The sequence below is a fragment of the Equus quagga genome, chromosome 7 (assembly GCF_021613505.1).
Source record: "Equus quagga isolate Etosha38 chromosome 7, UCLA_HA_Equagga_1.0, whole genome shotgun sequence".
Taxonomy (NCBI): domain Eukaryota; kingdom Metazoa; phylum Chordata; class Mammalia; order Perissodactyla; family Equidae; genus Equus; species Equus quagga.
The window spans coordinates 30573191-30600881 of NC_060273.1; the positions used below are offsets into that span (position 1 = coordinate 30573191).

General features: G+C 53.6%; 1 protein-coding gene across 4 annotated transcripts in view; it reads right to left on the minus strand.

Moving 5' to 3' along the window:
* MAD1L1 (mitotic arrest deficient 1 like 1) overlaps window positions 1–27691 on the minus strand; it is a 413365-nt gene that overhangs the window by 112370 nt on the left and 273304 nt on the right. For all 4 annotated transcript variants that reach the window (XM_046666480.1, XM_046666481.1, XM_046666478.1 and 1 more), the window contains one exon: window positions 15987–16077. In XM_046666480.1, coding sequence (XP_046522436.1) covers window positions 15987–16077 — 91 coding nt within the window. The remainder of the gene's footprint in view (window positions 1–15986; window positions 16078–27691) is intronic.

Below are 27691 nucleotides of genomic sequence, written 5' to 3' on the forward strand. Positions count from 1 at the left end.
CCACAAAGGTCCTGGGGCCACTGGAATGCCACGTGTCCGAGGATCCAAGCCTTTCCGGAGACATGGGCACTTGGAGCCGCAGGAAAGCACAATGCAAACCTGATCCCTCTGAGGAGGGAGGCGGCAGTGGTGACAGGACAGTGCCTCCAGGACCATGGCTCGCACAGGGGTCCCCGCCCGCCGCCAAGAGCACAGCAGCCGGAGCCCGTCCAGGCAGGGCGCTCACCCACCGGCGGCCCTCCAGCGCCCTGCGCGTCTCAAGGAGCCCTCTTGTTGGCCTTGCCCCTCGTCTCAAACCCCACGAGTACCTCCAGGGCCGTTCCCCTCCTCCCTCACTGAGCAAAACGCTGGGTCTCGTCCTTCTTCCCTCCAAACAGGCTCAGAAGCCACAAGAATGTCAGAGCTGGAGGACGCTTGCACTGCGCTACACGTGGGCCAGGAGCTGCCGGGACGGTACTGTGGTGCACTGTGGGGCAGGCGCTGCCCTGTCCTTACTTTCCAGGGCACCTGGGCCTCTAGGGGCTGCTGACCAGCTCAGGGCCGGCCAGCTAGGGCAGAAACGGGGGACAGCCAGGCCCGCCTTCACCCCTGCTCCGGCACCCCCTCTTCTCTGCCACCACTGCTCGCGGGGAAGTGAATGCTGAGAAAACTAAAGAGGCTTCCTTCGCCTCTGAATTCCCATCTCCACGCAAGCACAGGCCACAGCCTCAGCCACCCCGACAGAGATGGAGAGGCCCAGCGCTGGCTGTTGGGTGCGTCTCTACCTCAGGAGGGGATGGCAGAGACCGCTGGGTGATTCCTGCACCAACACGTCCTGCCAGCCTCACCCGGGCCCCAGCCCCGCCAGCTACAAGCCACACGACCAGGCAATGGTCACCTGACCTCTGACCCCAGGCTGTGCTCCAGAGACGAGGACGACTACCATCTCACTGGACAGAGCCCATCACACGGTCCGCCCACCCTCTGTCTGCCATCCTCTTCCATGCCAGGCGAGGCCTGGGCTGCCCTGCCACACACGTCTCCTACCCCTGCGCCACCTGGCCAGCCCGCACACTCTCACTCAAGCTCCCTGACCTCTAATCAGCAGACAGGATGGTTTGCACGGCCAATTAGAGGACACGGTCGTCACCCGCGGACTTCCGCCCAGAGTCCTTCAGAAGGTGATCTGCTGTGAGAGGCTTGTAAACAGGCTGCAGGGGAGGGATGGAAGCCAACTTGAATTGTTAGGAGAGTGGATGGTGACTGTTCAGGCTGAGGACTGGCTTTAATGGCCCTGGCCCTGTTCCCTGCCATCGCCTTCCCCGAGGTCCTGGACCTATGCAGCCCACCTGCTGCCACCATGGGGCTGCCCTACAGGCCACACAAGGTGGGGCTGCTCCAGTGGCTCCTTGACAAAACTGTGGGTGGCGGGTGGACAGTAGACATGGGTAAGTGGGGAGGAGTAGCCACTGACAACTATGATGGACCACGGGTCAGCTACCCAAGCTTCTCGCCCAGCTAGCAAGCCCACCTACTGCTCCCGTCCGCAGGCCGGGCCTCTCCCTAAGCTTCCATCACATCCGAGCAGCTGCACACTTGCACGCCCAGGGCCCTGGTACATGAGGTGCACACCTGCCCGCCTGCACACCAGAGCCCCGGATGCCAGACGCCCGCCTGCGCGCCCAGGGCCGTGTTTCTTGGGACGAGGAGGAAGAGGACGGACAGGCCTTCGTCCGCGTGTGCTCAACCTGCTGCAGTCGAGCGGCTGCTGCTCCTGGCATCCCCCTCCTGCCATTTCACAACAGTGTCACTGGGCCTGCCAGCCGACGGAGCCATGGCCCTGCTTGTCTGGGTGGATGAGCAGAAGCTCTTGAAGCCGGGCGGCCCCGGCTGCCATGATGTCCCCGCTACAGAAGGCGAACAACAGTCGGCCCCCGAAACCCACCCTGCCTAAGCCAGGAAGAGCTGGCGGGAGGCCTCGGTGGTTCCAGCTGGCAGTAGGATCAGCCGGCAGAGGAGAAGCGCTGGGCCAGCCACAGCAGCAAGAGGGCTGAGCAGGAGAGCAGAGCAGCCCCCGGCGCCCCGCTGCCCCACGCTCACCATGGACACCAGGTGCTTTGCTCTCCGAGTCGTACCAGAGGGTATTAAACAAAGTTGCTTTAACCAAGTTTTTTGAATTGTGGTGAAACTCACATAAAATAAAATTTACCATCTTAACCATTTTAAAGGGCCCAGTTCTATGGCGTGGAGCACATTCACATTGTTGTGCAACCATCCCCACCACCCATCTCCAGAACTTTCCATCTTCCCAAACTGCAACTCTGTCCCCATGAAACACTAATTCCCACCCCCCTTCCCCAGCCCCTGGCACCCACCATCTACATTCTGTTGGATGAATTTGATGACTCCAGGGCCCTCACACAAGCAGGATCGTACAGTATTTGTCCTTTTGTGACTGGCTTCTTGGCTCAGTGTAACGTCCTCAAGGTCTATCCATGTTGCAGCAGGTGTCAGAATTTCCTTCCTTTTTAAGGCTGAATACTATCCCATTCTATGGATAGACCACATTTTATTTATCCATTCATCCACTGATGGACACTGGGGTTACTTCCACCTCTTGGCTGTTGTGGATAGTGCTGCTGTGAACATGGGTGTGCAAACATCTGTTTGAGACCTGCTTTCAGTTCCTCTGGGTGTAGACCAAGAGTGGAATTACTGCATCATGTGGTTAACACAAAGCAGCTTTTACACTCAGTGACAGCATCTGTGGTGGGGTATCGTCTAGTCCCCACATAAGAGAGTTCTTTCAGAATTCAGTGTTTTGTCCACAAACCCACTCCACAAAACATCCTTTCTACAACAGGAATTACGTAATAGGTCAGAATTTCCCTTCTTGTTGGCTGCCAGGAAGCTCCACCTCAGCAACAGTATCAGCCCCGACAGAACATTTGTGATCACCCTACAGGTGTCACGGAATCAGCGGCTGGGATTTGGTGTGGAACAGCAGGATCTTACCCACACGAAATAGATGTGATCACAGAAGACAGTCAGACCACACTCACAGACTGATGGAACCCAAGTTCCCTGGGCAACCTTGACTATTCTAGAGCCTGCGGTGGAGGGCCCCGAGCACTGGGGGGCTGACCCCACCTTGACTATTCTAGAGCCTGCGGTGGAGGGCCCCAAGCACTCGGGGACTGACTCTACCTTGACTATTCTAGAGCCTGCGGTGGAGAGCCCCGAGCACTCGGGGACTGACTCCACCTTGACTATTCTAGAGCCTGCGGTGGAGAACCCCGAGCACTCAGGAACTGACTCCACCTTGACTATTCTACAGCCTGCGGTGGAGGGCCCCGAGCACTGGGGGACTGACCCCACCTTGACTATTCTAGAGCCTGCGGGGGAGGGCCCCGAGCACTCGGGGGCTGACTCCACCTTGACTATTCTAGAGCCTGCGGGGGAGGGCCCCGAGCACTCGGGGACTGACTCCACCTTGACTATTCTAGAGCCTGCGGGGGAGGGCCCCGAGCACTGGGGGGCTGACCCCACCTTGACTATTCTAGAGCCTGCGGTGGAGGGCCCTGAGCACTGGGGGGCTGACCCCATCTTGACTATTCTAGAGCCTGCGGTGGAGGGCCCCGAGCACTGGGGGGCTGACCGCACCTTGACTATTCTAGAGCCTGCGGTGGAGGGCCCCGAGCACTCGGGGACTGACTCCACTTTGACTATTCTAGAGCCTGCGGTGGGAGGGCCCCGAGCACTGGGGGACTGACTCCACCTTGACTATTTTAGAGCCTGCGGTGCAGGGCCCCGAGCACTCGGGGGCTGACCCCACCTTGACTCTTCTAGAGCCTGCGGGGGAGGGCCCCGAGCACTCAGGGGCTGACCCCACCTTGACTATTCTAGAGCCTGCGGTGGAGAGCCCTGAGCGCTCTGGGAGGCCGACTCCTCCTGTCCTTCTCTGAGCCACAGAAGGAGATCAGGAGCACGTGGTTCTGCCAGGTCCTCACGTTGCTGCTCCTGGAGTCCATTCCAAGGGCCTGCTTCCTTTTCTTCGCATCACCGCCTCATTGATTTCCTTGTCTATATAATCAGCCCATTGTTTGTCTCTCCCCACAGGACACGAGCTCATGAAAGTCGGGGCCCTGCTTGCCCCTCCCTCCACCGTACCCCAAGTTGGAGCAGTGCCCACAAAGGAGCCCAGTAATGGTGGGCTGGCTCACGGGAGGGGTAGGGATGGTCAGCACAGAGCCCCAGGCGCCCCTGCAGGGCCGGAAATTGCTGTGCTCCCAGGACCCTGCCTCCCGAGAAAGGCGCCTGGTGAGGAACAGAGGTCCACCCCCTCGCTTCACAAGTGAGGCCAGTGGGGCCCCGAGAGCACCACTCTCCCAAGGCCATCTGGTAACTTAGGAGAGGTGTGCCCGTCTCAAGGCTCTGGGGCCATCTGTTTAACAGGGCAGAACACTCAAAGAAAGCACCAAACTCGGAAAGGGAACATCCCGCCAGGAAGCTGCCCAATTTGTAGTGGGGCTTCTAGAGGAAACGAGTGAGGCGCAACCCACCAAGCCCTCCGCCGGCGTGGGCTCCGAGGTCGGCACCAAGTCACCGCAGGCGTCCCCGGCCCCACCACAGCAGGCGCAGACACCAGCACAAAGCAGAAGCTGCAGGAAGAACTGGAGATTTCAAAATGCCCTTGGACACACTTTCACTGAGCTCCCACGACACCATTTCCTCCCGGATCTTACAATCGACCTCATTGACGGAAGGCCGACCACACTGTTGCCTTGCCAGCACCCAGGCCGGCCCCTCCCAGCACCCTAATTCTGGTGGGGGCCCTTCTAGTTCTGCAGCACTGGGGTGGTGAAACAATCTCGGCTCAGCCCCAGATCCTCCTTCCTTCTGGCCAAGGCAGCTGGTGCAGGGAGGGCATGGGGACCAGTGACATGTTCAGAACGAGTCCGGGGCCTTGAGCCCTGGATCACTGGACCAGAGAGGCTCTTCCCCACTCTCAGGGGAACAGATAACATCATCCGTGGAGCAAAGCCTCCCAATTCTGAGGGAGGCCAGCCTAGGGATGGGCCTGACAAGGTGAAAGGCAGAGACAGAGCAGGAAAGCAGCACTCAGGCCTGGATCAAGCCTTGCCTGAAGCTTTCTTATTTAAGCCACTTAGCATTGGGCTTTCTGATAACTGCAACCCAAAGCACCCTGCCTTGTAAAATGGTCGACTCTTTTTAAGCATAACCCACTGGAGTCTGCCATGTTCTTGCAGAGCAGCCAAGCCCTCTGTCCCCACAATCATTCCCAAGGGAAGCTGGCGGGGCCAGACACCATCCTTGACACAGAGCAAGGGACTCGGAGGAGCCAGCAGCCTGCACCACATGAGAGAAGCCTCTGCCCTCCGACCAGCCTCCTTCCCAAGCGCCAGTGCAAGCTGCCCAGCTCATGGAGAAGGCTGCGCAGGCACAGGCGAGGCCTGGAGCTGCCGAGGGAGGGCCTCTGCCACCACGCGGCACCAGACAGTGCGACATGTCAGCTCCTCCCCCACCCCAGGCCCTCTCTGCAGCACCCCTTCTCTCCCTGCACGGGCAGGCAGGGCAGGGGAGACGGACACGCACACGAAAAGCTCCTCTGCCGCCCCGCCCCTCTGTCCCTGGAACACCTGATTTCTGCAGCGGAGGGCGAGCAGTCTGGCCCCAGTGTGGGCAGCACCCCTGTGGTGCACGTCCCAGGGTCGACTGCCGCCCCCAGTGCCCTGGGGACCTCGAGGGGGCTTCCTGGAGGCGCAGGTCCAGTCACTGTGGGTGTGGGTGGGAGCCTGGCTGCAGGGGACGGTGCCGCAGGTAGGTGAGCAGAGAGTCGGCAGGCTGGGAGCATGGCTGTTGGGACGAGACGCAGACTCCACGGCAGGGCAGAGGCACTGCGGGTCCTCCACCCAGCTGGGTCTGTGCCACGTGGTCTGGCCCCACCCGGCACAGGGAGGGGCAGATGAACCCCAGGAGAATGGGCCAGGCGCTGGTCCACCACGCAGGCTGACACCCAGCATGCCTACACAAAGGACCGGTACACAGCCCCTTGGAGGGGCTGGAGCACAGCCGGCAGCAACAGGAGAGCAGGCTCCCCCACAGCAGCAGGACGTGGCCGGAGGGAGCCATGCCAGACTTCAGATCCCCCATCCGGTGGGTGAGGGTGAGACCCTGGCCAGTGTTGAGGGAAGAGGAGCGCACTGGGACACAAAGCCAGGATGCTGGCGGGGTCGTCCCAGGTGCTGGCCGTACAGGGAGAGAGGTGACAGGCAGTTAAAGGGGTGTATGCAGGCCACCCGCCAGGGGCTGAAACCTGAGTGCGCAGGGCGGGCCAAGGTGTCTTGCAAGCCTTAAGACGATCACAAAGACTAAAGGCAGGGCCCCCTGAGCCAGTTTCCTCGTGCCCATCTTGAATCCCCTGGTCATGGGAACTGTGATTGGAATGGAAGCTGTGAGGATGGCAGGGTGCAGGAGAAGGAGCCCGGGACCCCAAGTCTGCTCCTGGCTCTGCCCCGAGAGGCTCTGGGCCTCTGTTCCCGGCACGGACACGGGGGTGGCTGGCCAGAGCTGCCCTGGCGCCAGGGATGCCCCACCGCCCTGCCTGACCACCCTGGTGGACACCTGAGGGTGCCGCGCCGTCCTCCGCAGAAATCAGCCCCGTGCGGACCGCCCTCCCACCTGCAGCCCATCAGTGTCCTGTGACAGCCCACCCGAGCGAGGGCGCAGCCTCCCTCCCCCATGCTTCACGCTGGGCCCATGGCACACATTACGAGGGGGCTCAGAGGAACCAGGTGTGCCCTGCCCCGCCCCCCGCCACCACACACGTGGCTGAAACACTCTGTGACCCACGGTCAGCAAAATGCCACCTGCCTGAACACGACGGTTACGTATTATTTCTTATCATGCCTAACTTTCAGGTTCGTAAAGTGTTGGGTCCCTAACTTTTATGCCTAAAAGCTTCGCAAGGACCATATGCGGATAAAGAGAGGTGTCAGAACCGCGGTCTGAGAACGCCCAGGCTGCAGCGCCCTCAGACGGCACTGAGTACTGGCAGATGTCAAGGCCAGCCATGGCGCCGCTCACGGTACTTTGTGCTTTTTGGGTCTTGAGTAGGCCAGTGGCAGAGCAGGGCTGGACTAGTCCCCTGAGGGTCACAAGGTAAAAAGACCCCACGGCAGCTGGTTGATGGGACCCTCGGGGACACCGAGTGGCCTCGCCTGCAAACAGTGGCTGGCCAGCAGTCCGGGGATCTGAGGTCCCAGGATGCCCGCTGGCCCCGGCTCTGGGTCCCAGGGCCCATAGGGCAAGAAGAGGCTTAACATTCAAGATGCATCATTCTTCTCATAAAAAAATCAAGAGAAAATCAGTGCCTGTGGAAATTTCTCCACACAAATGCACATCAGCCAGCTGGCTTTTTTTAGTCCTCAGTGTTAATAAACATGAGCAGCCTGGTGCCACCTCGGTGGGAGTTGAGGCTGTTTCCTCATTAAGTGTCTTGTTTACACAGAATATTCAGGAAGGCAGGCCGGGGCAGCAAGGCCCTGGACTAGACGCTGAGCCCCTGCTCTGCCCGCAGCCACAGGGGTGTGGATGCCCAGCTCTGAGACCCAGTCGCAGTGCAGCGGGGACACAGGCCATCCAAGGGGGGGTGCACGCCTGCTCACTCACGCCCCGCCACCTCAGGGCAGTGACAGACCTCATAGACAGAAGCCAAGGTCTGCGTGGGTAGACAGCACCAGGTAAGGGGGTGAAACCGAAGAGAACATCCACTGATGATAAAAACAGTAACGAGAAGTAAATTCAACAAGAAACGAGCAAGATAAATATATAGCTATGAAATGTCCCAACAGGATACAAAAGTGGGCCCAACAGATGGAAAGACAGCCACGTTCTTGCGTAAGAGGAGTAACACTCTGAAGACGTGCCATCTCCAGAAGTTCGCGTTTCACAAAATCTAGCAAAATTCTAGATTGACCAAGGGAGAGGGGAGCTAGACAGGTTGACTCTAAAGTTCATAAAAAAATAGACAAAGGTGGCTCGGAAAATTCTGGTAGAGAAGAGCCATGGGGGCAGGCAGGACAAGACGCATCAGATGCTGAAACAGTAACGCTCCATAACTAGAACAATCCAGAACTCGCCCTTGATCTGACCTATGAACTAACGGGGGGCAAGACAAAGAGCAAAAACAGACCACAGACACGCAAGAGTCCAGGACACAAGGAAGGAAGCACCTCGGACCGGCGAGGAAAAGACGAGCTTTTCACCCAGCGGCGCGCGGGCTCCTGGGAAGGGCCTCTTTCAAATAACAGGTTGACGTCACGCTTTACACCATATGAAAAACCAAAACCAAAATCAAAGTCCAAATCAATCACAGATTTAAATGTAAAAAATGAAACCACCAAAATCCAGAAGAAACCATGGAGAGTTCTTTCATAACCTTGACGTGAGAAAGGTAAAAACATGACCCCAAACCCAGAGCCAAAAAAGAAAAAAATGGTGGGTAAATGCATCTATGTAAAAATTTAAAAGTCAAAAACTTCTGCTTGGTAGAAAACACCTCAAGCAAAGAGAAATGGTAAATTCAGAAAATCCATTCGCAACTTAAAACAAAAAGGGCTTGGTTCCTAAATATGCAAAGAGCTCTGAGGAATCAACAAGGACCAATGACCCACGTGGAAAATGGATCAAAGACAATTAACAGTTACAAACACACTAAAACCCCTCACTCACATGTAACAAAGGACTGAGGTGAGAACTACATGGAGCTTCCCCCTCACCTCCTGGACCAGAAGGGCGGGAGCCTGGGGTGTGCTCTGCTGGCGAGGCTGCTGGGCCACCGTCCTGCTCTGTAAGTGGGCACACTGATGCGCCCGCCGTGAAGAGCCGCTCAGCTGGACCTGTTGAGACGCACGCAGGCAGCTCTGATCCCCTTCTCTCTCACCTGGAAGTTCACCCACACAGTCGTGCACACGCAGGAAATGCCATATATAGAAGGACACTTGCCACAGCCCTGATTAGGATCACAGGAAAGGAAGACTACCCACATATCCGTTAACAGGCAACTGGGTAAATAAATCACGGCACATCCTCCAGTGAGGCTCCACGCAGCTGGGTAAAAATAACCAGGGCACCACGTACTGAGAGGAGAGAGCTCCCGAAGGCAACAGGCAACAGGCTACCTTGTGAGCTAAAGGGGGGCGGCAGGAAGAACACATATTAGGTATAAAAATAAGCCCAGTTCGAAGAAGTTACTATGTGAGAGGAACTACACAAATGCCTCATGTGCATGACTCACTGAATCTGCGCCACCACCCTGGGAATGGGTCATTTCATCCTCATTTTCCAAACGCAGGAGCTGGGACTCGGGAAGTGACAGCGCTTGCCCAGGGTCTAGGGTCTGGCGTCTGAGAAGCGACAGGCGGGAGTTCTCACCTAGACGCGCTCCCTCCAGAGCCACCTCTTGGGTACTCTGCTGCTGTCCATGCCCGCCCACGTGCGCCCACTCCACTTACGCCCCAGGAACACTGGCTGGGGGCCAGGCCTGAGGCTGGTGCTATCTGGGTGATCCAGGCAAGGTCACTGCCCTCAGAAGACCACACTGCCCCCCATACAGGTCCTGGGACGTGGGTGCAAAGCCTCAGAGGAGGGGTGACGCGTGAGCTGCGCCTGATGGACGGGCAGGCTGACTGGCAGACGGGGAGGGCGCTCCACACAGAGCAGGTTGCGGGAGTCCGACGGTGCTGGCCACACCACGGCAAGGTGGGAGACGGCAGGGCACCGAGTGGAAGCCAGCGGGAGGGGAGCAGGGCCAGCTCGTGGTCTGGATCCCTAGAGCTCTGGCTCCACCATGATGGGTGGGGAGGCGGGGAGCAGCCGGCCCTGCGGTCCTCACAGACACCCCAGGCTTTCAGGGCAGAAGTGGCAGCCAAGGGGGAAGGGAGGGCCTGGACTCCACTGGGCGAGGTGGAGCACAGCTCATGGCAGTGGGGGCTCTTTGGAGTTTGAGGACGCGACTGTGTCACCTGTGGCAGATCACCGGCTTCTGTGACCCTGGGCTTCTTCATTTGCACGGTGGGAATCACGATACCCCTTCCTCAGTGCCCGTGAGTGTTATGTGAAAGCACCCACAGGGCCAGGCCGGGACATGGCTCGTGCATGCGGCCGAGAGAGAGCCATGCCCGGTGTCACCGCAAGGGGGTGAGTGCAGCGCAGACCCATGCTGTGGCCATCGCCACGTCAATCCAGCACCCCTGCGCTCCAGTTGCTAGGTCCACATGGAGGAAGCAGACCGTCAGAGCGACATCAGTCCCTGAGCACAAACCTTCCTCACTCCAGGGATCACCGTCTCTGGGGCTCACCGCACGGCAGGCCCAGAGCCCTGGCTGCGCTGTTCTCATGCACAGCTGTGCGGTTCTACCCCTCCGGGGAGCAACCCTCAGAGAACATTCCAGAAGTGTGGGCATCAAAAAACCACCTGTCCAGTGTGGGGAGGATGTGCCCAGGGGCCTGGCAAGCAGCCAGAGGACCCCCAGGAGGCAATCAGAGGCAAGACGGGTCTGAGAGGCAGAGGCTGGGCCTGCTTTGGGCTCAGGGTTCCCTGGCAGGTGGGAACAGGTCCGGCAGGTGAGGGCACTGCGGTCAAGGACTGACAAGTGTGCCCCCAGGAGGGCAGGCTGGGCGGGAGCCTGCAGGTGAGAGGGAACCAGCGGGGCTCCGGGGGCTTCTGCTGTGTGGAAAGCGGCCAGGGGCTGCCCCAGTGTCGATAGGGAGGGGCAGAGGGCTGTGAGGAGCAGTGGACGCCCCGCCCCGATGGGGACGGGAAGGCGGCGGGGGCCGAGGAGGCTGGAGGACAGCGCTGCCCGCCTGCTGGTGCAGGGACCGCAGTGGGGACGGTCTCCACGGCACCGTGAACTTTCCGCTCACGGGGAGCCTAGCAATTTTCTACCCACTCCATTTCCAAAAAAGATACTTATTTTAAATGTCATGGGCTACAGGCTGGCGGTGGGGCAGCCCCATTCAGCCAGGGAGGGGAAGCAGGCAGGGCTCTGGGGCACAGCGAGGGTGAGCGGGGCCTCTGGGGGGACGGCTGCCATGCAGGGGGCTCCATCCGCCCCAACCATCAATCTGTGGGAACCTGCAACACTGAGGGGCGGTGGATGCCGGCTCAAACCCCAAAGGTGACTTCCGCTTAATGACGTGCGAGCTGGAGCACTGAGAGGGCGGGACAGATGTCTGCAATTTGCTTCAAAAAATCAAAAAAATAAACAGGACTGGTGGATGGAAGAGGGGTGGGTGGGCACGTCATAAAGCCACCACAGAAAACACGCCTGGCGGGATCCGGGTGGTGAATATGGGTGTTCACTGTAACATCCTGCCCAGGTTGCTGTATGTTGTGGAATGTTCCTAAAACGAGGAACGCCCAGCAGGGCTGGGTCTGCAGGCTGGCCCCCCATCACCACCCAGACTCGGGGTGAGCCAGGGCGGCGGCAACAGAGCGTGAGTGTGCGGCTGGGCCGTGCTCTCCACACGCAAAGCTGCTCCTCTCAGCGGGGTGACTGCGCGGGGATGGCGTCCAGCCTGAGGTGGGGCTCCTGACGGACACGCTGCCTCCGGCCCAAGCTGCCCCGCCGTGGGCTGGCCCCAGACAGCGGCCTCGGGAGACAGTCCCTGAGCTGGGCCCATCACACAGACGCAGAAGTCCCCGTGTGTCAGGGTCAGGGTGGCTGAGGACGGTGGTGTCAATAGTGCTAACAGCAGCAGCAGAGGCGCCTGCCTAGGCACCGGCCTGTCCTCCAAGGACAGCCACAGGGAATGGTGTCAGCTCTGCATGCAGGGCCACAGTCGGTGAGGAACAGTGCCACCACCCATGCCCAGGGCCCGCTGCTAAGAGGGGGTCACAGGAGGTCTCTCAGGACAAACGACGCATGCGCCCCTGCTGCGTTCCTCAGCCACCTTCCTGGTTCTGGGAACCCTAGGCCCGTGGAGAAGTGCGCGGGGCAGGGGTGGGGGCGGGAGGCTGGAAAGGACCCAGGGCAGGAGGGAGGCGGGGCCGCCCAGAGACGCCGGGCAGGGAGAGCCAGGACCGCTGGGAAAGGCGGGGTGGGGACCAGGGCACCTCGGGTGCATTTCCCGCTCTGTCTCCACTCGCTGACCCCCAGAGCCCCGACTCCTGCAGCTACTCGGAGAACCACAGAACTCCCCTGCTTCCGGAGCCAGAGTTTCAGGAGCTTTGCTCAATTTCCGCCTTTATCTGCGCAAACCGTGACACGTTCAACCCCTGTTGGGCCTCTAAGGTAAGGTGTGTCTGAGCTGGTCATCCAGGTGCTGGCTGACTGTGGGCCTCAGTTTCCCCATCTCTGAATGGGGCCTTGCATGAGCAAGCAGTAGTTGTGGGCCCCCAAGCTACCCGTGTCCCTGGTGGCTGGCGGGAGGTGCCACCTTCTTGAGCTACGTTAGCAACGCACACAGTCACCCCAGGCGAGTGCGGGCAGTGCCAAGGAGCCCAGACAGGCTGAGCGTCCAGGCGGCGCGTGGGCACGGCCCAACAGGCAGGCGCACCCAGCCCCGAGCGGCGACTGCAGCTCTGTCGCCTGGCCAACCAGCTGTGAAGGCATTACGAAAAGTTCTAACTAGTCGCGCGCCCTCTCCGAGCATATGTTCCCAATTAAGCCAAACTGCAGCTGATTTTAATCAATCTTCCTTGAAGCGGCTCGACTTGAAGATGCTCCTCCAGAGAGAGAGGAGAGGCGAGGAGAGGGTATTTGCATAAGGAACACTCGGATCAGCATGCGGCGGGCGGGCGACGGCTCAGCCCTCTTCAGGCTGCCCCCTCCTGCGGCCCGGCCCAGAGCTGCGTGCCGGCCCCGGAGGCGCAGAGAAGCGTGGGGCTCCGGCAGGAAGGAGCAGTGAGCGGCACACTGCAGCCAGGCCTCCTGGAGGGGCATCGCGCGCTCTCCTTCTGCTTCCAAGACCCAGGGACAGAGGTGCAGGGGTGCGGTCTGCGCCCTCGTGATGGAGAAGGCAGGGAGGGGCCATAGGTGGATGTGAGCATCTCCTGAGCACCTCCTGTGGACCAGGTGTGGCAGTCAGACGTGGCATTTGATCTCCCCGGTAGCGCCCCCTGTGGGCATCATTTCCAGTTTTACAGAGAACACATTGGGGGCTTGGATGGCAAAGCCTAGCATGCCTAAGACCACACAGCCAAGGGACAGGACAGGATTCCAGCCGAGATCCGCGGGCTTGGAGGCCGGTGCCCCCACGGCACCCTCCAGGGCTCCCCCTCTGTTTCCACGGGTTCAAGTCACCTTCAGACCCATTTTGACGCCACCTGGACCAGCTCCCTGGATCAGACACAAGTAGAACTTGTGACCGTGACCAGAATGACTGGTCATCTCGCTCTGAGTTGTGGCCTTTGCTCCTGTCTGCCCTGCAGGGTCCAGGGCAGAGCCTGCCCCATTTCCTGCATCTTCAGCAGGCCTGTGCAGACAGGTGCTCCTCTCGTGCTGGATGAGTAGACGGTGGTGGGACAAACTCTCTGCCTCCCCGGCGTCTGGGTCAGATAGGAGCTGTCGCTATCACGTGGGAGTGACCAACACAGCTGCAGTGATCAGCTCAGCCTCTGGAGTGCAAACCTCTTCTGGCCCCAGAGCATCATACAACAGACCAAGGTCAGGGTAGCCGGCATAGGCAGTGGGGGCGGTGCTGGGGGTGGGGGAGCAGACCAGTGGTCCCTGAGCTGAGGCTGGGGACCTGGGAGCGCAGTCAGGCCATCAGGGACACAGCCCTGAGGCCGTAGGGAAGCGGGCATGGGCAGGGCAGGGCACAGTGGGGTGGGTGGGTGACGAGTACAGAGAGGGAGCCCAGACTCAGGGGGCGACGGGCCCGGGTTCAAAGCCCAGCTCTGCATCTTCTGGCTGGGTGCCCACGACCACATGCTGAAGCTCTCGAGGGGAGGTTCCTCATCAGCGAAATGGGGGTAGCGTGCCCTCTCTCTGAGGACTGCAGACTCAGACACAGAAGGCTTAATGAGAACCTGGGGCCACAGGCCTGGTGACAGCACACAGTGGAGGCTCGAGGCAGCTGTGACTACCGAGACGACGGGTGAGGAAATGGGGATCCAGGCCGCCCCACCATCATGCTGACCCTTCTGAAACGAGCCCATTTGAGGTGCAGGGATAGTCCTGAGTACCTTCCTGGTCTCAAGCTGAAACCGGAAACATGGAGCAAGGGGCTGTAACACGGGATAGAGGTGGGCAGGAACCTCTTTTTGCTGTTGTCTCAGGACCTGGGCAAACTGTAGAGCTGCAAAGGTCAGCAAACAGTCCCAGGCTCGAAGCCGGTGGGAGCGAATGAGTGCAGCCATGGGTGAGAGGCAAGTGTTAGGGCCCCCAAGCACCCACAGGGAGGGACGTGCAGCCTCGCCTCCCAGGCTCAGCTCTGGATATTTATCCACTTCTGGGAGCAGAGGAGAGGTGGTTGCATGGCTATCTAGAAGCCTCCGCCCCATGCTGCCCAAGGGCCATGGCGGAGGCTCAGGGAATGCCTGTGCTCCAGTCATCACATCATCGCAGGAACCTCTGCTCCCCAAGGATGACAGCAACCAGGCCCCACATGCCACGCCCTCTAGGCCACACTGTGGGCACTGCTCAGACACGCTCGCTCCACGCAGCTGCCGCCAGCCGGTTCCCCTCTCCACACCCACAACCGCAGATGAGAAACCTGGGCACTGAGAGCCAGGTCACACCAACACCAGGGTGCGGACACTCACCTGTGCCCTCCCCATGCCAACACGGACGCCGTCTGCCTCCTCAGCCATGAGTGGCTCCAGGAGGCACAGCAAGGCCCCCACCCGACTCGAGCGCCCATGCGGAGCTCAGGAGGACGTGTAGGGTCGACATGGCTAATCCCACTTGTGGAGACAGGACCAGGCCCTGCCCACCCTTGTCTCCAACACAGGAACGCTTGAGATGGGCCAAACGTCCCATCTTCCCAGGATCTGGTGGCAAACGTCCATCGGGCACAGAGCTCACCTGCACCTCTCACCTCATGTGACCCTCAAGAACCTCGCCAAGAGCCACTGCAGGCTCCTTGTGAAGGGCCTGGCAGCCCAGAAGCAGGAAGAAAAGGAAATGAACGCTTTTGGCAGGACTCACTGAACCCCAGTCACCAAGGCGGGCTAGAAGCCATCAGCCATGATCTCAGGCTGTGCTCAACTAACACCCAGAAAGAGATTTACGAAGCCGTCTCTGACACGGCACCGCTGACGGGCGGCCGGGGATTCACCTGCCAACAGCCCAGCTCGCCATCTGAGTACTGCAGCCCAATTAAAACGGTACGAGATGACAGGTCCTAGAGCTGAACACGGTCCAGCCGCGGCTCACGGCACCTCGCGTTATCAAAGTTGTCACTTCTCCCATCTCCAGGAATTGGTAATAAAAAAGAGACTTGATTTGCCTCTAATAGGTGTCAAGATAAAATCAATGGCCTGTCCAAAATCTGGGTAATCACGAACCTGTGGGTTGCTTGCCATGGAACAGGATAAAAATGAAAAACAAACTGAAATAAAACCCGTGTAAACAGCGTCCAGCTTCACGGCTGCATGTGGAGGGGACAGGCTTGGGTACAAACCCAGACCCAAACACAGGAGGCGCCCCGGGCTCCTCCGCACCTAAGAGCACACCCACCGCACCTGCCCCGGCAACGTGGGCACCACATGCACTGCAGGCTTGAGGCCAGTGGCAGAGAGAAGGGGAAGAAAACAACAGACCGAGGGGACAGGAGGGCTGGGGCTGGGGACAGGCAGCCTGTGGGCAGGACACACTCTGAGCCAGCTAGAGGTGTGTGCATGGGAGGATGTCCCTGGGACGTCTGTGGGTGCGGGAACCATGGACACTCACACCCAGGAAGAAAGGAGGGCGGGGTGCGCCTGAGGGAAAACGCAGGTTCTAGGACAGGCCTCCCCGGGGCTGCCCGCCAGCACGCACCTGCAGGGTGAGCCGCTCAAGCCGCATTTCCAGCATTTTCTTGTCTTCCTCCAGACGGCTCCGTGCCCCTTCCAGCTCCTCAACCTTCGACCTGCAAGGAGAGGGAGAGCATGCCAGGACACTCACCACAGCCCATGCTGGAGAAGGCCTGCCCTCTGGGTGAAGAAAGGGGAAATCTTATGAGAGGAGGTTATGAAGCTTCGTTCCCAAATATACAGATGGGAAATATGACATGAAGTAACAGCATTAAGAAAAAAATGGTAAAAATACCCATGCTTAGGACGGGAGATTGCAACCAACAGCCTCTGTTCAGAGGGGGAGGTTCTGCATGGACCACAGGTGGACAGGAGCACGGAGGAAAACCAGCCAGAGGTGGGATGGGTGGGGCCTACGCGTGTCCTGGGCCCACTGGTCCACTCCCAGAAGGTGTGACTGCATTTTGGAGAGGACACTGAGAACTGAGAAAACGACCTAAAGAGTCTCCAGAAATGACAGACGGAAGGATCTCCGACATGGGCTGTGGACATAGGTGATGACGGGAGGCTAGGGAGGAAAATCCAGGGCGGCGAGCAGAAGCAGGTGCAAAATATACAGCTATGCACTGGAGGCTTTGGGGAGAAGAAGAAGAAGAAGAAGAAAGATTGGCAAGAGATGTTAGCTCAGGTGCCAATCTTTAAAAAAAAACAACAGGGGACTGGCCCCGTGGCCGAGTGGTTGAGTTCGCGTGCTCCACTGCAGGCGGCCCAGTGTTTCGTTGGTTCGAATCCTGGGCGCGGACATGGCACTGCTCATCAAGCCACGCTGAGGCAGCGTCCCACATGCCACAACTAGAAGGACCCGCAACGAAGAATATACAACTATGTACCGGGGGGCTTTGGGGAGAAAAAGGAAAAAAAATAAAATCTTTAAAAAAAAAACCACAACAAAACAGCTATTTAAAAAAGAAAAAGAAAAAATCTTACAAGCAGCCAGAGAAAGGAAGAGATGTTACATGCAAAGGAATAAAGTAGATTCCTCAGCAGAAATGATGCAAGACAGAGGATAAAAATCTTTAAAATACTGAGAGGAAGAAAAAATACAAACCTAGGATTCTATGCCCAGTGAAAACATCTTTCAAAAGCAAAAGCAAAATAAAGATGTTCTCGCACACAAAAACTGAAGGAATTCATCACCAGCAGATCTGCTCTCAAGAAATGTCAAGAGAAGCCCTTCAAGCAGAAGGAAGATGACACCACATGGAAACAGAGATCCATACAGAGGAGTGAGGAGCAACGGGGATCGCAACTATGTGGGAGAATATATTATTAAAGTCTTTTACAAATATTTAAATTACTACTTTTAAAAGAGATTGCTTAAACAAAACTAACAAAAATATATCGGGGGCTTAAGACCAAAGTACAAATAAAATGTATGACAACAATAGCATGAAGGCTCCAGGGGAAAAACAGACATGTGCAGTTGTAAGCTTAGATACCATATGTGAAAAGGTCTAAGATCTCTTGAAGGCAGACTGTGATAAATGGAAAATGCATACTACAAACCCTAAGGCAACCTCTAAAAGAACAAAACAAAGAGTTACACCTAATAAGCCAAAAACGGAAATAATATAGAATCATAAAAAACATCCAATTAATTAGAAAGAAGCCAGAAAAAGAGGAAAAGGGGAATGAAGAAGAGATTGGACAAATAGAAGATAGTAAGATGACAAGATCAAACCTCATCACACACACAATCACATTAAATGTAAATGGTCTAAATGCCCCAATTAAAAGGTAGAGAAACTATCAAATGGATGAAAAAGCAACACCCAATTATATGCTGCCAACACAAAAGCACTTTCAATATGAAGATGCAAACAGACAAAGCATGCTAACACCAAGAAAAGCTACAGAGAAAGTTGGAGAAGCTGCTGATATCAGAAAAAGGAAATTCCAGAGCCAAGAATAGTACCAAGAAGGTAATTTTGTCACGAGAAACAGGCCAACTGACCAAGAGAACATCATAATGGTAAACATTTCTGCACTAATACAGGAGCTTCAAATGAGATGAGGCAAAAACTGACAGAAATGCAAGAATTATAGACAAGAGCACAAGTATCATCAGAGATTTCAATATCACTCTCTCAATAACAGATAGACTAATTAGCAAAAAATCAGGCAGGATAAAGTAGATCTGAACACTATCAACCAACTTGACCTAACTGACATTTATAACACCCCAGCTACAACATCAGAATACAGAGTCTTTCCAGGTGTACACAGAATATTTACCAGGGCAGACGTAGGCGGGGCCACAGAAGGAGGCTCAGTATATTGAAAAGGATTTTAGCAATTCAAAATGTGTTCTGTGACCATAATGGAATTAAACTAGAAATCAGTAACAGATAGTGAGAAACATCATTTACAAGGACGTTTAAATAGACGCACCCAAAACATAAACTACGCGGTTCTGGAACCAGCAGAGACAAATCTGGAAGAGTGACGAAAGGCCCCCACGCTGAGAACTACGAGGTTCTCAGTTAGGCGGAGAGAAATTAAGGACGAGCTGAACACATGGAGAGAGACGCTGTCCGTGTTCATGGGTGGGAGACTCAATCTTGTGAGGATTCCACTGCCTCCCAAATTGTTACAGATCAGAGCGTCTCAATCAAAATGCCCAGTCTTTGTAGAAACTGACAAGCTGATTCTAAAGTTCATGTGGAAACGCGACAGACCCAGAATAGCCAAACAACACTGAACAAGAAGGAGCTGGAGGGGAGACAGCACCCAACTTCAAGAATCACTACAAAGCTGGAGTTATCAGAACCGCTCTGGCCCCAAGTCAGACGATCAATGAAACCGAACGGAGTACAGAAATGGATACACAGGTACACACGGACAACTGTTTGTGGCAAATATACTAAGGCATTCCAGGGTAGAAAGGATGGTCTTTTCAACAAATGGTACTGGAACAATTGGGGATTCATAGGAAAAAAAAAAACCCTAAAATCTATATTTTGTATAATATAAAAACTAACTCAAAATGAAAATAAACCTATACCTAAAATGAAAAATTATAAAATTGCTAAAAAATATGGCAGAAAATCTTTGTGAATTGGGGATACACGAAGATGTTTTAGCTATGATATCTAAATCATCATATATAAAAGAAAAAAACTGATGAAAACTTCTCCTTCAAGGACTTCATGAAGAGAATGAAAAAGCAAGACATAGACTCGGAGGCAGCATGTGCAAACAAGCCTCTGACAAAGGACTTGTATCCAGAATATATAAAGAACTCTCTAAACTCAACAATAAGAAAACAAACAGTCGAACGAAAAATGGAAAAAAGATCTGAACAGATACTTTGCCAAAGAAGACAGACAATAAATAACAAAGAAGCACATGAAAAGGGGCTCAAAGCCACTGGTCACTGGGGACATAAAAGCTCAAACCACGAGGAGACCACTACGCACCTCTCAGCAGGATTCAAACGAAAAAGACCAGCCACGCCAAGTGCTGGTGAGGAGAGGCTGGAGCTCGCCCCCGCGGGCAGTGGGGCGTAAAACGGAACAGCCACTTGGCAGTTTCTTGGAAAGTTTTAACATACAACTACCAGCCATTCCACAGGAGAAAGCATAGTTCTACACAGGGACTTTATTCGTAATATAGAGCCACAAACTGGGGAAAACCAAGTGTCCACCAACAAGGGTGTGTGTAAACAAATTGTGGGACATCCACACACGGGACGCCCTCGGCAGTGACAAAGAACAGAGCGCTGACGTGCGCACACAGCGACGCTGCACAGACGAGCCCCGAGCCGCCAGGTGGGGGAGGTCTGCCTGCAGCCCAGGGAGGGGAAGCTCTGCTGAAGAACCTCTGGCCCCCGGCGACGGCGGGGAGCCGAGCGGACAGCGCACACCCAGTCCAGCAGGTAAGTCCTACCGCCCTGGTTTTTAAAGGGGAAAACCAAGGCTCATGGAGGTTAAGTGACAGCTGGGAGGTGGCCCATCTGGGACAGGGACCCTGGCAGTCAGACTCCAGTGTTGATGGCCGTACTCACCAGGTGAGTGCTTCTCGGAGGTGTGCACTGACCCACTGAGTGAGGCGCCCTGGAGAGTGTGAGCTGGGGTCAATGTCCGAGGCCACCTCCAGGAAGCCACCTTCTGTGGGAAGAACTTCTGCACCTTAGGAACAGGCTGGATGAGAAGCCCTGCAAGGCCCCTTTCAAAGCAGGGTATGACGGATTCTGAAGGCTCGTGAGCAACCGTTCTCGAGGGCTAAATTCAAATAAGCATATGTGTGTAGCTGCAGACATAATCAGAAGGCTTGCTATAATCCATCCTAGCTGTCAGCGAACAACTCCCATAAATAACACTTGTTTATGCATTTTTAAATGGGGTACTTTCTTTCCTTTGTCCTCCTTTTCAAGCAAACTGTAACCTCGCTGGGAGAGAGGGAGAGAGAGAATGAAGGAATAAGTGAGTGTGTGTGTGTGTGTGCGTCTAGAAATCAGCTAGAAGAGGGGAGTTGTTATCTTGCCTAAAACATCTATAATGAAGATACCACATACCCTGGACAACTTTTGAAAGAAGAATGATTGGTTTTGCTGAACTGAAAGACAGGGAAATGGGCAGGGGGACACCGGAAAGGCTCCAAAACGGCCTAGGCCTGGGGAGAGGACAGCCAGGGGAACTGGAGCCACAGCTGGAAGAAGAGCACCTGGGTGGGCCATGGCGTCGCTCGTCCAGCCCATCACTCACTGGCCCCAGACCCCACGCCCTGCCCTGCTGGCCTCCTGCCTGGCAGGCCCTGGCTGCCCACTCAGGACCATGCTGCCACACTGTCACTGCTGGCTTCCCTGTCCCCTTCATCAGAAGACCTACTCTGCGCTTCCAGTGCCGAGCAAAGTGTCGAGCTCACCACAAGCATCGACGATCGTGTCCTTGAACAGTGGATGTGGCGACCCTGCAGTAGAGGCTGATGGCACCTCTGGACTCGTTCATACAAGGTGGGGGTGTCCTGCTACGGACTGAATGTGTCTCCCCAAAATTCGTAGGTAGAAGCCCTGACCCCCAATATGATGATGGTATTTGGAAGAGGGGCCTTGGGAGGCGCCTAGGTTAGATGAGGTCACGAGGGTGGGGCCCTTACAGAGAGACAGCAGAGAGCTTGCTCTCCCTCTCTCTGCCTCACGAGGACACAGCGAGAAGGCAGCTGTCTGCCATCCAGGAAGAGAGTCCTCAGCAGAAACAATTCTGCTCTGACCTCCAGCCTCCCGACTGCGAGGAAACAACTGTCTGCTGTCTAAGCCGCCCCGTCGCGGTGTCCGTCACGGCGGCCTGAGCTGAGCCACAGTGTGGTTCCGAGAGGCGGGCTGCTGCTGTGACGCGCTCTCCAGCATGTGCAAGCAGCTCTGGAACCGGCTAAGGGGCAGACACTGGAAGAGCTCTGAGGGGCAGTGGGTGACGCGGTGAGGGCTCAGATGGAAGTGAAGAGCGTGCTAAAGAGGGGCGTGGTCCCTGCAGACGGCGTACGATGAAATGAGAAAGAAAGCGATGCGTTGAGGAGGGAACTGTCGATGCCGTGTTTCCCTGATCTGACGTCAGGAGAAGGCACTTCGTCTCTGCGGTCTTCTTCCCAAACCCAGGACCCATTTCATCATGAAACGCACCAGACAAACACGGTGTGGGGACACTGGGCACCTGGCCTGGACTGTGGAGGTCGTGAAAGATAGACAGCTGAGAAACTGTCAGGACCAGAGGAGGCAGGGAGACGAGAGAGCTAGGGTCCATGGGGAGCCCTGCACGGGACATCAACAGGTAAGCAAATGAGCGACTCCAGACACGCTGCAACCGTCACGGGCACACCAGGGACAGACGCACCACGGGGCCGATGAGAGGCAAGATGAGCAGTGTATGGGAACTCCCTGCTCCATTTCTGCAACTGTCCTAGAAATCAAAAATTATTCCCAAATGAATAGTTGGCAAGAAAGAAAGAACGGAAGGAAGGAAGGAAGCTGGAGGGGCTATATTAACATCAGACAAAGTAGACTTCAGAGCAGATAATCAGACATCTGTCACCCAAAAAAGGGGAAATGGCATAAACACAAAAGGGTTAATTCACCAAGAAGACACAATAACCCTAAATGTACCTGCTTCTAAAAGCAGAGCTTCAAAATATATGAAGCAAAAAAATGCCAGGACTGGAAGGAGAAACAGACAAAGCCACAAGTACAGTTGGAGACTTTAAAACTCCTTTCTAAGTAGCAAATAGAAATTGTAGACAGAAGATTAGCAAGGACAGGGAAGGACTGAACAATACCATCAACCAAATAGCTCTAATTGAAATTTATAGAACACACCACCCAATTATAACAGAATTCTTCTCAAGCACAGATAAAACATTCCCCAAGATAGAGCATATTCCTGGGGCATTGAACAAACCTTAACAAATTTTTAAAAATTGAAATTATACAAACTATGTTCACAGACCATAATGGAACTAAACCAGATAGCAATAACAGACGATAACAGGAAAATCTCCAAATACTTGAAAATGTAACAACACCCATCAAAATAACACACCGTTTAAAGAAAATGACTAATGAAATTAGAAGTATTTTTAACTGAACGAAAATGAGAATACTCTATAGCAAAATTCGTGGGATGCAGTTGAAGCAGTGCTTAGAGAAAAATTTGTAGCCTTAAAAGCTTATATTAGAAAACAAGAAAGATTTCATACCAATAATCTAAGCTTCCACCTTAAGAAACTAGAAAAAAAGGGAAAAAATAGACCCAAAGCCAGCAAAAGGAAGAATATAATAAAGAGCAGAAGTCAACGAAATTGAAAACAGAAAAAAATGAGAAAAGTGGAAGGAACTGAACACTGCTTTTTTGAAGAGACCAATTAAACTGCAAACCTCCAGCAAGAGTGGCAAAGAAAAAAAGAAAGAAATACAAAGAAACAGTATCAGGAATGAGGTTGCCACTGCAGACCCTGCAAACAATTAAAAGGGATGGATGGCAACAACAACTCCACACACACAAACCTGACCACTTACGTGTAACGCCAACTCTAGAAAACCCACAACCCACCCAAATTCACCCAAGAAAAATACATAACCTGAATATTTCTATGACTACTAAGGAAATTACGTTGTTAATTAAACACCTTCCACAACAGAAATACCAACGCCTAGATGATTTTACCAGGTGCAAACCTTTGAAGAAGAAATAATGCCAATTCTACACAATCACTTTCAGAAAAAAGAAGAGAAAGGAACACTCCCCAACTCATTTTTGAGGCCAGCATTATGCTGATACAGGCAAGGAGAGTAGAATAAAAAGCACTACAGACCAATACCCCTCATGAACACGGACACAAAAATCATCAACAAACATCAGCAAGCTGAATCTAGTAATACACAAAAAGAAGAATACATTACAGCCAAGAACGGCTTATCCTGGGATGTCAGGCTGGTTCAACACCGAAAAATGAGTCAATGCAATCTACCACACAGACAGTCTAAAGAAGAAAAACCACACGACCATATCAATCGATTCAAGGAAAAAGGAAGGATCTGATAAAATTCAACACCCATTCATGATAAATCAAGAATAGAAGAGAACTTCTACATCCTAACAAAAGACCTACAAGAAACCTACAGCTAAATACCACTCTTAATGGTGAGAGCCTGAACGCTCCCCTCCAGACCAGGAGGAAGGCAAGGATGTCTACCTTCGTCCCTCCACCTCAACATCCTGAGTCTTGACCAGTGCAAAACACAAGTAAAAGAGACCAAAGCACACTGCTTGGAGGGGAAAACAGAAAACTGACCAAATTTAGATAACAGGATATTGTAAAAAATCCCAAGGAATCAACCAAAAATAAAGACCAAAAAACCCTCATAGAACTGGTAAGTAAATTTAATAAGGTTGCAGGATACAAGACGAACAACTCTAAAATCACTTATTTCTACCTAATAGTAATAATGGACAATAGTAAACCAAAATAAAACCAAATTTACAACTGATATAAAAAGACAACTTGGGTATAAATCTAATGAAACACGAAAAACCTGTATACTTAAAGTACAAAATACTGATGAGAGAAATCAAAGACCTAAATAAATAGAGACACATACCATGTTCATGGAATGGAAGCCCCAACGTGATGAGAACGTCAGTTCTTCCCGAATTGAAGCACAGGTTTAACACACACTGATCAAAATCCCAGCAGGACTTTTTTTGTAGACATAGACAAACTGATTCTAAAATTTATACGGAAAGTCAAAGGAGCTAAAACAATTTTGAAAAAGAGTGAAATTGGAGGAACCACACTACCCGGTTTTAAAATGTACCATGAAGCTACAGTAATCAAGACAGTGGCGACGGGATAAATACTCAGAACAAACGGCAAACGGAGCGTCCAGAAATAGAAACAAAGAAACATGCCCAGCTGACTTCTGACAAAGGCATAAAAGCAATTCAATGAAGGAAGGACAGCCTTTACTAGAAATGGTCCTGGAGCAGGTGAGCATCTTTAGGTTAAAAGATAAAATAAAAATAACCCTTGGCCTAAACCTCACACTCACACAAAATTGAACTGACCACGGACCAGAGACTCAAACGTAAACCGTGAAACTGTAGACTTTGAGAAAATACACAGGAGACAGACCTTTGACACTCAGGGGGAGGCTCGTTTTCAGACCCAACATCTAAAAGCAAGTTCCCTGAAGGGAAACATTGATAAATAGGACTTTATCAAAATGAAAAACCTTTGTTAGTAAAGACATTGGTAAGAGAATGAAAAAACAAGCTGGGACTAAGAAAATATTTGCAAAGCACGTATTTGACCAGTACATGTCCAAAATACAGAAAGCACTTGCAAAATTCAAAAGTAAGTTAAAAAAGAATGGGTAAAGTACCGGAACAGACACTTCCCCAAGGAGGACACGCAGATGGGAACCAAGCACATGAAAAGATGCTCCACCTCAGTGAGAGCCACGAGGACACACTCACACCTCACAGGAGCACTAAGGCAGCAATCCCGACAGCACCCAGTGCTCATGAGGATGGGGAGGCGCTCAAACGCTCAGAGTTTCTGTTCTGATCTCAGTTCTCCTGTCTCTGCTGTTTTCATCTACTGGTTCTTCCAGCCGCATCAAGTCCTGACTCTACGTGGGGACTGGTCTATTTCTGCTCTCAGTTCTACTGTTTTGGACTTCAAGTGTTCTGAAGTTCTGTTGTTTGGTGCAGATCCATTTAGGATCAGAGGTCTTCCTCGTAGATTGATCCTCATGTAATGTCCCTTTTTGTCCACAGTAGTTTTCTTTGTCCTGAAGTGTATTTTATCTAATATTAATTGATTAACACAGCCATACCTACTTCTGAAAAAAGTTAATGTTTGAATGCCACATCATTTTTCATCCTCGTACTTTCAACCGACCTACGGTTGAAGTGAGCTCTTGTAGATAAAATATAATTGGGTCACGCGTTTTCACCCACTCTGCCGATCTCTGTCTTGTAATCAGTGCATTTAGATCACTTACATTAAAAGTAATCATTGATTTCCTGTGCTTAAATCTGCCCTGTTATTATTTGTTCTGTTTGTTCCCTCTGCTTCTAACTCCTCTTTCTCTCTCCTCTTGCCTTCCAATGGGTCATGTGGCCCTTTTTAGAACTCCACTTTAATTCATTTATAGTGGTTTTACATATAATGCTCTGTATAGCTTTCGTGGTGGTTGCTCCAGGTACTAAAACATGCATTTGCAGCTCAGCCTCACGGTACTGACACTTCACCACCTCGAGTGAGGAGTGGATACGTCACCTCCACGCAGGTCCACTTGCCCTCCCCACTGTAAGACGGGAACTGGCGCACGCGAGCACCGCCAGCACATGATGTCACGGGTCTTCAACCATCGAGCGTCATTTAAGAGAAGTGCAAGGAGGACAGGCTGTTACACTTATCCCTATTTTTATCCATTCCACTGATGTTTCCTTTTGGAAATTCCAAGCTTTCCTGTTACCCTGTCCCTTCTGGTTGGAAAGCTCCCTCGGCCGTTCATTAAGAGCAAGTCTTTTAGTGACAAATTCTCTTAGTTTGACTTTATCTGAGAGCGTCTTGGTTTTCCTTTCATCCCTGAAGGGTATTTTCACTGGTTGGCAGTTCCTTTCCCTCAGCACTTGAAAAATGTCGTGCACTTCATTCTGGCTTCTGCGGTTTCAGATGAGAAATTCACTGTCACTCAAATTGGTGCTGCCTGTAGATAATACAGTGTTTCTCTCTAGCTTCTTTCAAGACTTTTTCTTTGTGTTTAATTTTCAGAAGAGTAATTAGCACATGTCAAGGTGTGGATTGCTGTGGTTTTATACTGTGTGGGGTTCACTCAGCTTCTTACACCTGTAGGTTTATGCCCTTCACCAAATTCGGGGAATTCTCAGTCATTGTTTCTTCAGATATTTTTCCAGCCCCGATCTTTCTCTCCCCTTCTGGGACTCCACTTCGATGAACACTGTATCTTCTGTCCCCATCCCGCTGAGCCTGAGGCCCTGTCCTCCTGCGTTTGTTTTCCCGATGAAGTGATTTCTATTGATCTGTCTTTGGCTTCATGGTATTTTCCTCTCCAATGGACTGTTGTGTTCTGTCCAGCAAGTTCTTTATTTTAGTTATTGTGTTTCCCAGGTTTTTCATTTCTGTTTGGTGTTTTTTTGCTGTTTGTTTAATAATTTCTATTTCTTTGCTGAGGTTTCCTACTTTCTCACTTGTTTAGAGAGAACTCCTAACTGTCTGCTGAAGCATTTTTATGATTGCTGCTTTGAAATCCTCGTCAGGCAACTCCACCATCTGAGTCCCGGCGGTGCTGCATCTCTTGATTGTCTTTCTTGCTCAAATTACGACTGGCCCAGTTCTGGCTACGATAGGAGGTTTCCTCATTGTATCCTGGACACGCTGAGCACTACACTGTGAGATCTGCATCCTAGTCAATGTTCTCCTGGCAGGCAGCCACCCTGTCTGGGTGCCAGGTCCAGGGCACAGGTGGAAGTCCCGCTACCCTTGGGCCCTGTTGACAGGCTGCTGCAAAAGTGGATCCTGCAGACAGTGAGGGTGTAAGCTGGACCCATGACTAGTCCCACCAACACCAGGGTTGGGGAACAAGGGCCACCTCACTACTGGGGGCCAAGCAGGAGCCTTCTGGCCCTGGCTCAGTGGGAGGAGGGAGTGACCAGAAGCCACCATCTTGCTCTGGCTCTTTGATGTCACCGAGTGAGGGTGCAGCTCAGCACCCCACTCATCCACTGATCCCTCTGTGGCAGAGAAACCTGAGTGGTGCCTGCTCCCATTGCCTGGAGCATGAAGGCTGGCTCCCGGCCAGCCCTGCTGACACCCCCCGGGCACTGCCTGCACTGAGGGCTGCGGGTGGACAGTGAGCCCCTGCTGGCGCAGCTGGCACTGCTGGGCAGGGACTGAATGCCGCTGCTTGCTGCCATGGAGGGAGTGGGGTGGGGAGGTGGGAAGGAGACAGGTTTTCCTTGAGTATTTGGCTGAAGCGGGGCTGGTGTTGTCAGAAAGGGTTCCTCTCTAGCCTGGGAGACAGTCCTTTCTCGGAGTGTGTGTGCCTGTGTGTCTGTGTGTGAGTGTATGTCTGTGTGTGTCTGTCTGTGTGTGCGTGTGTGTGTCTGTCTGTGTGTGCATGTGTCTGTGTGTGTGTGCATGCGTGCGTGT